Source organism: Idiotropiscis lumnitzeri, chromosome 8 (assembly GCF_059441095.1).
Source record: "Idiotropiscis lumnitzeri isolate Australia: NSW breed Sydney's pygmy pipehorse chromosome 8, RoL_Ilum_1.0, whole genome shotgun sequence".
Lineage (NCBI taxonomy): Eukaryota > Metazoa > Chordata > Actinopteri > Syngnathiformes > Syngnathidae > Idiotropiscis > Idiotropiscis lumnitzeri.
In genome coordinates, this window is record NC_142398.1 from 12,964,491 (window position 1) to 12,975,663 (window position 11,173).

At 40.0% G+C, this 11,173-nt stretch overlaps 1 protein-coding gene across 1 annotated transcript; it reads right to left on the reverse strand.

Moving 5' to 3' along the window:
• Positions 1-146: 146 nt before the first annotated feature.
• suz12b (SUZ12 polycomb repressive complex 2 subunit b) lies at positions 147-10,748 on the reverse strand. Its single transcript, XM_088303726.1, has 17 exons — positions 10,379-10,748; positions 10,007-10,151; positions 9,330-9,376; positions 9,186-9,250; positions 9,028-9,096; positions 8,886-8,935; positions 8,271-8,356; positions 7,968-8,199; positions 7,788-7,893; positions 6,576-6,681; positions 6,298-6,475; positions 5,562-5,650; positions 5,319-5,462; positions 4,513-4,670; positions 4,228-4,426; positions 2,896-2,975; positions 147-1,570 (listed from the first exon to the last, which is right to left on the reverse strand). Exons 1-17 carry the CDS (start codon positions 10,391-10,393, stop codon positions 1,255-1,257), a joined length of 2,085 nt encoding a protein of 694 aa, XP_088159852.1. The 5' UTR covers positions 10,394-10,748; the 3' UTR covers positions 147-1,254.
• Between the last annotated feature and the right edge of the window lie 425 nt (positions 10,749-11,173).

An 11,173-nucleotide genomic window follows, 5' to 3' on the forward strand; every position in this document is an offset into this window, starting at 1 on the left:
CAACCACTCCAGGTCCTACCTTGTCTCTCAGCCAAAGTTGATTTTATCCATTTAGTGTAGGTAGCTACATGAAATCAACATTACTTCCAATATTTCAATCAACCGTGATGGATTTGCAAAGGCTCACTTGAACAAAGCAGCAGAAATGAGGTTTAATGTGTTTTTATTTAAATATAAAAACCCTAAATCCAGAGTGTACTTCTTTACATGATTTTCAATGGGACGTTTTGTAAATAAAAGGTGAAAACCTTTCCCCTTCTGTTTTTCTTTACCAGATGAAATTAATAAATCAGACATCTAAAGATCACCCAGAGTGGACCAAATTAGGGTTGACAACGAACCATCATTGTCAGTTTATGTCCAAAGCCACCAAAAAAAATGAAATAAAATAAACAACAAAACTCAAAATACTGATGACAATAACCCCTTTGGTAAACCGGCACAGAAACTAAAATCTAACTGTGATCCTGTGAACTCTATTGTCTGGAGAACAAAAATAAAAAAACAAACAAAAAAACTAAAAATCATTTTTGGGAGTCCCTTATTGTATGAACCGCTTGACATTTCTTGTACTCACAGTATCAACAGAGATACTAAAACACAATTTCTTCAGATTCCCCACTGTTGATTGAAAAAAGGCTGCATTACACATTTGGGCGCAGCTCTGAGTTTATGAAAACGGAAAATGTCTAAATACAAAAACATCAAGTGCTAAAAGTAATCAGCTAAGGATTTTAAAAAGGTTATCATGTATGTGTACAATTCAGGTTAGCAGTACAGTTTCAACTGTAGTTCTGATGATCCTCATCTTGGAAGGACACACTAGAACAAGGGTGGGGAACCAGAGTCCAGTCCTCCACAGTGGGCCATACCAACTGTATTTAAAAAAAATACCATGATTATATATATATATATATATATATTAGGAGCATTTGGGGGTTAAAAATTTGTTTGGGCTTGAATCAAATACTCTCAAAAGCCAGGAGGTTCCCCACCCCTGCAATCTGTTCACATTCACCCAAAGCCGTTATCCAGTCATATGATGTGGGTGATTCACTTCTACATCATTCATATTTGGTTGAGTTCAAGTTTTAAAAACTTGGTTACCTTGTATATTGGTCTGTTTGCAGTCAGACACTCTGCTGACCACCACAAAGCACCAAAAGGTTGGAAATGTTTATTGGAAGGAGGGGAAATAGTGGGGGGAAAAAAACTTCCCCGTGACTACTACAAGTTCTGGGCGTGAAGCCTGCATCAGTCCGTCAGAGCGCTTTTTGTCCTCTTGCCAAGCTTCCCCGCACCGGAAGACGCCACATTGCCGTTGCAGCTCCCCGCTGCCGCGAGCAGCGCGCGCTCCTGCTGCTCCTCGGCATCCTCCGGGAGCTCCTCTTGGATCTGCTTCAGGCGTGTCATGGCCCGGTCGATGGTGGCTGTGCCCACCAGGTTGAAGTCGTGCATGCTCACCAGGTGCAGGAGGAAGTTGCGGCAGAGGTTGCGGCGGACGATGTGTGCGCCGCAGTCATCCACGAAGAGCATGATTGCCTGGTTCATCTGGTTGTCTGCTATGAAGCTGCCACACAAACCAGACCACAATTTAGTATACAGGTGCTGATCAATTATGGTTGAAAGGTTCATTCACTGCAGCAGTTTGTCTCAAAAAGTCAAGTCAAATTTAGACATTCAATACTTTTACCTTTTTTCTATATTAAAAATCCCTTTATTGTTTCTCATATTTTAGCTTCTTGAGATGGTAAATTGTGGGTGATTCTTCTGATTCTTTACTCAGTGTGCAATTTGTGTTGGTTGATGGTTAAAATTACACTATGAGAGTGAAAATGGAAGACAAAAGAGAAATGTTATGTTCCCGCAAACTTGTAATCATGCAAGGAGTCTTATTAAGATGATTTATTATTACAATTAACATGTTACATTACACCATTATAATTTATGGCAGTGGTTCTCAATTATTTATTTTTATTTTCCTTTTTTTTTACCAAGTATCACAAAAAATAAATAAAAATTTAGCCCTCCAAGTTCTACAAAAATGAACAACAAAAGAATAGGCCTAAATAAAATGGATATTTCATAATATGAGTCGGCGGCACGGTGGCCGACTAGTTAGCACAAAGGCCTCGCAGTTCAGAGGTTGTGGGATTGCCTTCCAGTCTGTGGTTTGCATGTTCTACCCGTGCCTGCGTGACTTTTCTCCGGGTACTCCGGTTTTCACCCACATTACAAAGACATGCGTGGTGGGCTAATTGAACACTCTAAATTGGCCCAAGGTGGGAGTGTGAGAGCGGATGGTGTGCCCCATGATTGACTGACAACCAGTTAATGGTGTACCTCGCCTATTGACAGCTGGGATACGCACAATTTGTGAGAAGAAGCGGAACAGATAATGGATGGATGGATGTTATAAGTCACTGTAACTGTATTTGGAGCAACAAGAACTATAACACTGTAGTTAAATATAGGAAAACTAAAAAAGGACTAAGACAATTATTTGCTTAAAATGCATTCTACATAAGTTTCATACAAATACCACCGCAATAAAAGCATTTAAACATTTTTTTAAAATGTATTGCACTAAAAAGTAGGGATGTAACGATTACGGCGATATAAAATTAAATTGCCATGATATTTGTATCGTCGTCACGTTACGATAATAAAAGGACCGCATAAAAAAATAAATAAATAGAAAAGAAAAAAAAAAAAAACTTGGCCCGATTCAGTCAAAATGAACTATATTGCCAGTGACTATTTTGTGTACCACCAGAGGGATCCCACGAACCACCTGTAATAATCGTACCACACTTTCTGAACTACTGGTGTATAGTTTGTAGTACATTCAAGTTGTGGCTGGTGAGTGTCTATGACGATGTGGTGTCCACATACCCATGCTGCATGACATGAAGGTTCCACAGCTTCATCACCTCCTTCTCTCCTTCATTGACATCAGTGAATTCATCCAGTTGCTGGACAAAAAAGAAAATAAATGCATCATAGAAATGAAATAATATTCTAAAAATTCACAACTGCCAAATCAACACAATTGGTACCAATCCAATTAGGCAACAGACAGAGATCAAGTGTCAGCATTCATTTCACAGTAAATTAATGCATTTTCTCAAATAATGGCTGTTGCACAAATTGACATGCAGTGTCCTCTCGAGATTAATAAATAAATCAAAAAGGCATTCCTCTTTTTGCAGCACAATTAATAGGTGTTATCAGCTTTTTTTTTTTAAACAGATCCACTCAACGTAAATTGTTATATACCAGTAACTGTTTCTCATCATTCCTAAAAGGAGTTTGCACAAATAAAGACCTAACCATTCTGCACTTGAGAAAATAAACTACAGTGAATCTTGTTCTCTTTATCTCAAGTCTTGAAATAACTTTTTTTGTTTGAGGAGCATTTTTGCAAATGAAAGGCTTTGTAATTTGGAGTGGCAATTTTTGCAGGATAATCACAGGGATATGAAACAAGGATCTTATTGAACAATAAAAATATAACAAGAAAACAGGGGAGTTGTAGGGATGCACCTATTGAATAGGTTTAGAATCCGAGTTTCCTACTAAGAATTATATGGAATAATCAAATATTCAGAAAAATATATATTTCTGTTTGGTTCAAGAGCGATTATGAATCCAAAAAAGGAACGAAAACATTTCATTGAATAACAACCAACCAATTGGTTTCCTTTTTTGTTTTATATATAATGAACAGTTTTTATGACATAAACTCACATTTGTGCATAACAGCAAACGAGCATCTAGCAACAATTTACGTGGGGCAATTTTAAACAAACATGCATTTCTTTTTGAACTAAGCATTTCTGTGTATCAAAAATGGCATTATTTAAAAAAAAAAAAACTTCTCAACAGCATTTGTGCGACTTCACTTGAGCAACTAGGGCAAGGAAAAAAAACAGAAACTTCAACAAAAGGTTGATGCATTTTTTTGTTGACGGGAGCTGAGAAGCTTCAATTAGTCAGGCCATTGTTGAATAGAAAAACAAGTAATTTGCTGAACTTTTGTGGCATCTATAGACAATTACACACCTTTACGAGCGAGCACCTATTATGCGTGGATTTGCAGTATTTACTGCAAGGCTTAACCACAACAAACTAATAATTTAATCAAATAGTTTCTGACAAGTTGTGACAAACAGTCTGTGGCCACAATAGAAGAAAATAACAGTAGCAGTAGCCGTTCTTGCTTACCGTTGCAGTTTTCTCTCTGAGCCACTCGGGGTCCCGCTCATCCTCGCTGTCCACTTCCATCTCCTGGGGTCGCAGTGGCATGCAGCTGTCACTATGGAAGTAGAGGCGGTTGTGTCCGCTCACGTAGGTCCTCTGTTGTTCCAACTCGCCATCCTCGGACTCCAGGAACTCAGACAAGCTTGGCTTAGTCCTCTTGGGCCTGCATGAGAAAAACAAAGTAACCATACCGTTATATGATTTTACAACAGCATTCCAAGCAGTGTCGGAGTGTGGTCAACCGCGTACCTGCAAACCAGTATGTGAGTGACGGCGGTCCTCTTAACGGGGCCGTTGCGGCTGAAAGCAAAGCCCGGTTGGCTGTGGATATCCTGAGGATTGCCGACGTACGAGCCGTCGTAACACTCGTTGATGGACACGTCTATCCTTGCTCCTTTGGGGTGAGGCTGCAAATTCAAATGTGGGAAAATATTTTCAAAAACATGGTCTAGGACAACCAAGGGTTTTTTTTTTCATGCATTTCAATAGCATCATTGTCTAAAGCGAAAACACAGGGCAATGTGTTCCTAAGTTCAAAACAAGGATTACAAAAAATATGTTTTGAGCTTCATGGACAACAGTGGCACTTAATGCAAGTAAATGGCGGGTGTTCAGTGAATCCCCTCACATTAATAAATCAGCATTTGCAAATTAGCATCTGTAGTAGAGTACAGTGTTATGCTCCTTTTAACGGATGTTACACAAGTTAAATTCTGCCAGGTTGACTAAACTTATTTCACGGCTAAATTTATGAGCACAACTGTATAATCCCTGGCCAAGACGTTATTTCAGTAAAATGCTTCAGAAAGATTCATCATGACTGCCATAAATTGGGTTTGTCAGTAGGATTGCTTTCTATTCACAAGAAGAAATACTAAAATAATTATGGCAGTTGTCGGCCATGATCTATGTTTATGCTTCACCGGAATATTTTTAGGTCAGATATGCCCCAGAAAACTTGAATGCATCTTAAAAAAAAAAAAAGAAATCACTGACTTTTAAATAGTTGTTTTGATTCCCATAAGAGATATGATGGGAATGTTGCTCATCCTTACCACATAGTTGAAGATGAAGCGTGAGTGGGAGAGTTTGAGGTGTTTGAGGAGGCTGTAGAGCTTGCTGCAGTTCAGCGTGCACCAAGGACAGTGAAGGTCATCCCTCGCCTCCGTCTGTTGCCGTGTATTGTTGTTGTACAGAAACTAAATTGGGAAAAGGTCACAACTCGATGAAGAAAGCCATATTGACGGCGGTGCGTGACTTAATCTTACTCCTCTCTCTCAAAAAAAAAAAGTGTTTACCTGATAAAATATCCGTAACTTTTGCCGTGGCTCACACGGGACGAGTTCTTTCCTCATCTGGATATCTGTGCTGACCGACTCTTTCACTGCTGAAAAGGAACACACGGAGGAGTGCTTTCAGGCTCTATCAAAATGTAAACACAGCGAGGTTTCTGAATCGTATCTCTACTTGGAAATAATGGCTCATGTGACTCTTTGTGTGGTGCATTTATATGCTCATCAGTCATAATGTCACTGCCTAAAGCACTGAACCATCACGGTTCTGTTCACTAGGTGAGTGTACAAGCTGTAATCGCTGTGCAAGGTACTTTAGATTACGTTTGATAAAGATTTACGGTCATTTCACCTTGGGTTTATGGTTTAACGATTATGCGAATGAGTTACGCGGTACATGAATTAGCAACCCAAACAAAGCCACACTGCAGGGAAGTCGTGCAATGAGACTCCATACTAATCTATTTGAGGGAATTTGCTCCAGCCGGCAACTAATTGAGGCATGACGGTTTATGAGAGGGAGGTTCAAAATTGGAGCATGTATGGCTAATTTATTACGATGCAAATACAATTTTTTTTTTTCATTTGTATCAATTTACTTTGCCATTAACATTGTTCCTAACGATTTGCTAATATGCAGTTGTTTGTATTCATAAGATTTTTTTATTTGGAGCTACTGCTGTGTCCTTCAAATTTTTAGATTTTTTTGTACGAGCACCTCTAATAGAAACAAGGGTCTCACCCAAGGGGGTGGCTCGGTGGTGACTAGTCCTGGTCTCCATAGGGCCAGAGGAGTCCGAGTTTCGGGTAGCCAGAGGTTTCGCGACGGGAGCTGTTGACTTCCCAGTGGCCTCACCAGTCCAGCGCAGAGTAAATTGCAACGTGGGTCCCTGAGAAAATGTTTCAAACGGTGGCAGCCTCTGAAGTAAGAGACACACGACGACATGTTGGTCAGTGATTTGAAATGATGAATACCATCAGGCGAACTGTGATTGTGCATGTCATGAATTTAAACCTCACCTTTCCGTCAAGAATAGTCTCCCATGTGGCTCGCTTCTTGCTCACAGGGCTCTCCTCCATGCCTTGCATGGACACCTCATACTCGCCATCCAGCAACTGCAACCTCCTGCAAAGGTCAAAAACAGGACGCATTTACACTAATCCATCACTTCATCAAGAAAGCAATCAAATGCGATCTAACACACAATGTAGTCTACTTTGTCATTTAGTATTGTGTGTAAATGCCCAAAAGTGAGTTTAATGGCTTAGTACAGTTTTCAACCTACATTGCCCATGTGTATTGTCACCTCAGTTTGTGCTAGTGTTATTTGGATTAGTATGCTAACTATTACGACTCAAGAGCCTCATATGTGGGTTTATTTGTGTGCTTTTACGTAACATGGGTTCATGATTGTGCACAGGCTATAAAGGTTGTTCCTAACCTGGATTCGCTCAAGCTCCAGGGGTTTGAGAGTCGGCCTCGAGTTTAGCGGCAGTCAAGACGCACACAGTTGAGTGTGTGTGATTCCGTTTACTCGTATGATTCGTGACAACTCTTTAGAAGGTAACGCTCAACATTTTGGTGTCACAAAACTCAGACAGCTTTGAGACACATGTTTGTTACAACGGATCATTCAGAGCCTTCTTCAAGGACATCCAGTAAATATCCAGTGAGTTCATTTTTTTGTCTTTGGCATGAAATTCAGGTTTTGTTGCATTTTGACAAAGTGATTGTGTGCGACTGATACATTGATTCTTTTGTGTACTGATGTAATATTGTCCATGTTTTTGAATTAAGGAAAAACACATATTTTCAAGGTTTTACATTTGTGAGGTTCAATACCACCAACAAGGTTAAGAACCGCTGGAAATAGGATGTACTTTTTGATTTCGCAGGCGTCGGGCGTAATCATCGTACTTCCAAAATCATCACTTTTCAGAGGAGCCGAAAAACGGCATGTTTTGATTGCATCATTAAGGAGAGCATGCCATTTTCAACTATTTTTAAAGTGGTCAATATTTTTTTTAAAACTAACACTCACACACGTGGACTGGCCAAAAGTATAGATTTACCAAATTGTGACAGGAGGTTTTGGCCTGATGCCAGCGACTTATTCATTCAAATGACGATGTATTTAAAAAAATTAAGTATATTGGTAGCAGGAATGGCACACACAATGGGCATAGTTTGTTGTTGTGATTGTAGACGTCATAAAGGAACCATAAATGTACCTGTTCTTATCAAAGACCGTCATTTGAGCAACATATGTCTCTGTTGTGTCCGCTTCTTCCTTAAGAGATAGGTTCCTCTTCTTTCTACTTTGGGTATCTCTCACATCTACACACACAGATACATTGTCATTACATCTGTATCATAGAAGACCTCATTGTCGACTGTGAGAAACTTCTTACCGATGTTCTCGTTGGCTTCACCGTTGGGCAGGCCGTTGGCGTCCCTCCGGCCCGTGCGCGACACTCTGAAGAGGAGCGAGTACGACTTGACCATGTGGCTGTTGCTCGGCTCAAACTCGTTGCTGGACACCACTAAGGAGGGACAGGAGGCCAGCTTGCTTTGCTGGCTGTCCGGGTTCAAAGGCACCTGCTTTTTACCTGTAGGCACTTGCTTAACTGGGCAGCTGACATCCTGCAAAGGAGAAGAAGAATAAGTGAATAAACGAGATGACACGATGAAAGAGGCTGAATGTGAAGACTTACCTTGCGTTTTTTATGGCAGACTTTGACAAGTAGCACCTCCAAGGAGACGGAATTTTGCTCATTCTCTGAGTTCTGAGATGGCTTTTCTAGACGTAAGAAAAGCAAAATTACATTGTCATCAATATGATGAAAAAGTGTGGTGTCAGAATGGATCAACAGTCAATGTAAGATTATTTTTCATACTAGGCAGGAAACTTTGACAACATGCATCCAGACTCAATTAATCTCACAGAATGTTTACGAGGCTCAATGGGTGGTGTTTCGGTTACCAAGAGAGTTGTAAATTGGCTCAGCTCTAAACTATTAAATCATGTCTATGAATAATGATGGCTGTGAGACAAAATAATAACACTTATTTCTACATTTTTCCTGATAAGAAAAGGGTGACATCTTTTTGAGGGAGGTGTTCATTTCTCTTGAGCACATCTCTCACCCAGTGACTTATTTGGGCATTGATTATTCGGGATGGCAATCACAAACATTCTTTTATTTATCAGATTACATTTCTTTCTTGTGTCATTTGCAGTCAGAGGACACCATTCAATATGTAAATGTATCGATTCTTATTCTGGCAAGCGTATTAAGGCTTTCGGGCTCAACTGAAGGTCTACTTACCATCCTTATGGAAGAACCCAGTAAAAGTTAATTGCAGATGAGAAGACAAGCTAAAAACAAACAAATGTGGAAATTAAGTTAAATGTGATTATTTATTTGGTTAGTAGTAGTAAAATTGACAGATCGTTTCGGCTCACGTTACCTGGGAGATTCCTGCTCTCCCTTCATCTTCTCTACAGTTTGCAACATGTTATCTACTTTGAATGCTTTCCTGAGAACGAAAAGAGACAAATTTATGTTTTGTTCATGAGAGAAAAGACAGTAGAGCCAAATGTATCAGGGGTATTTTTTTTTTTATACCTTTTGGCATTTGAGCGACCATTTCTATGAGACATGAAGGTGAGAGTCCTGTGCAAAAATATTGGCTAGAAGGGAGGAGGGTTCAAAGCAAATTTATTTTAGATACTGAATTTAAAGCATGACATTTTTAATTCTGAAACTTACTGCAATCAAGTTCCTGGTGCGAAGAAATCTGTATATCTGTGTTGGCTCTGGGAAAGAAAGAAAATTATATACACCTGACAAAACCCTGTATGTTTTAACACATTATAAACACAAACTGGGGCTGACAGAAAAACAATCAAATGAGTCTCTGAAAGGAAATGCTGCCGCCAGAGTCCTTACAAACACGGGAAAACTGGACCACATCACACCTGTCGTCAAATTACTATACTGGTTCCCTGTGAGTCAAAGAATAGATTTTAAACTCTTACTGCTGGTCTCTAAGGCACTAAATGGTCTTGGACCAAAAAACATGCAAGATTAGGCCGATCAACTTGGGCTTTAAATTAGTTAAACTCATACCTAAGGTAACTATTGAGAAATCATAGTTTTTCCTGTTTCTTTTTTTTGTTGTTGTTCTATTCCAAACAAAATTATTCAAAGACTAGATACCCAAAATATTTTATTACTAAAAATACCACTCTACATTGATGCTACTTTACAGTTATGAGCTGGGAGTAAAAACAATCTATTAGGGTCTTGGAAACCAGATGAAATATACATGTCAACATAAGACTTTAATAAAACTAAACTAGAAGCGAGGTACTAAATGGATGCTACTGATTGAATACACTTGTGAAACGAAAATAAACAACGACGCATCAGGGCTGAAGTCTCACTTTCGAAGGCCTGGAGGAAGAGCTCATGGTCGGCCTGAATCTGCTCCATCTTCGGCTTCTTCACAGAGTTTAACATCGCCGACGAGGCGGGGTACACGGCGCCGTTCGCTTTGCAACCCGCCCCGCTCATAATGTGGCCGGAATTCTGTGAGCGGATGTAATATCAATAGCCACATTAAAACAAGCACAATTACGGGACAAACAATGGCTGTGCCGCAAAAGTTACCGCAACGACTAGCACAGCGGCTAGCGAAAACACATTTGCTAGCGCGCTAGTTAGCTTGGGTCAGTGTTCTTTTGGTCCGGCGTGAAACTAATACTTACGAAATAATTAACATTTGTGTGTATTCGACATGAGTAAAGACAGCCTACCCTGGCGGATGGCATCAATTTATTAGCCCCGCTGCCCCCCAGCACACGCCTGGAAGAATCAACAGCGGGAGCCCATGAAGATGAACAGGACGCGACGAGAAGCTGGTCGCTGGCTAGTTAGCTAGCGATGCTAGCATAGTTTACCGGTAAATAAACCGGTAGCGATCCCAGATTGCCGCGTGAAGCCACCAATGTTGTTCTTCTATTGGAAATGGACTGAATAATTTTCATGCCATTAATAAGCATCTATTTGTAATTTACTGCCGTGCGGCGTCCCTTCAGTTTGGAATGAACAACAGAGCGTTGCTCATTTGTCAGCCAATGAGAGCCGGACTGTGTGAATCCACGGCTGCAATTGGCTACTGAAAACAGGACATGACGCGTGCCCGCTCTCAGTTTCTGCGATTTTGCGGGAAACGAAACGAGCGTTCAAGTAGATGAATTAGTCTGTCGATCGTATTTTCCCTTACAGGGTATAAGGAATTTCTCGCCTCGTATTGTTAAAATGTTTACTCACCAGTGTTCTAAACGAATAAAATCACTATCACAACTGGTCTAACTGCATTTTGGTCAGCATAGTACACAATTGTGAAAGCCTAGCAATATTTTCATACATACATCAGGAATTTGTACGGGAAAATAAAAAAATAACGTAGAATGCAATGTATCATCGTGGCATCTTATTTTGTGAAATACCATTGGCAGAATGAACAAATCAAAATAAACTATTCAACAAGTATCCAACTTTTTTTAAAAACTGTATATTGTGATCAGTAAAGTGTGGTATGGGTACCG

What these genes read in the sequence shown, in the direction of transcription:
- suz12b (XM_088303726.1), bottom strand. An exon ending in CCACCGAGCCACCCCCTTGG is followed by an intron (nt 5,651 to 6,297) that starts GTGAGACCCTTG and finishes GTTCCTTTTCAG; the next exon opens with CAGTGAAAGAGTCGGTCAGC. An exon ending in AGTTACGGATATTTTATCAG is followed by an intron (nt 5,463 to 5,561) that starts GTAAACACTTTT and finishes TTCCCAATTTAG; the next exon opens with TTTCTGTACAACAACAATAC.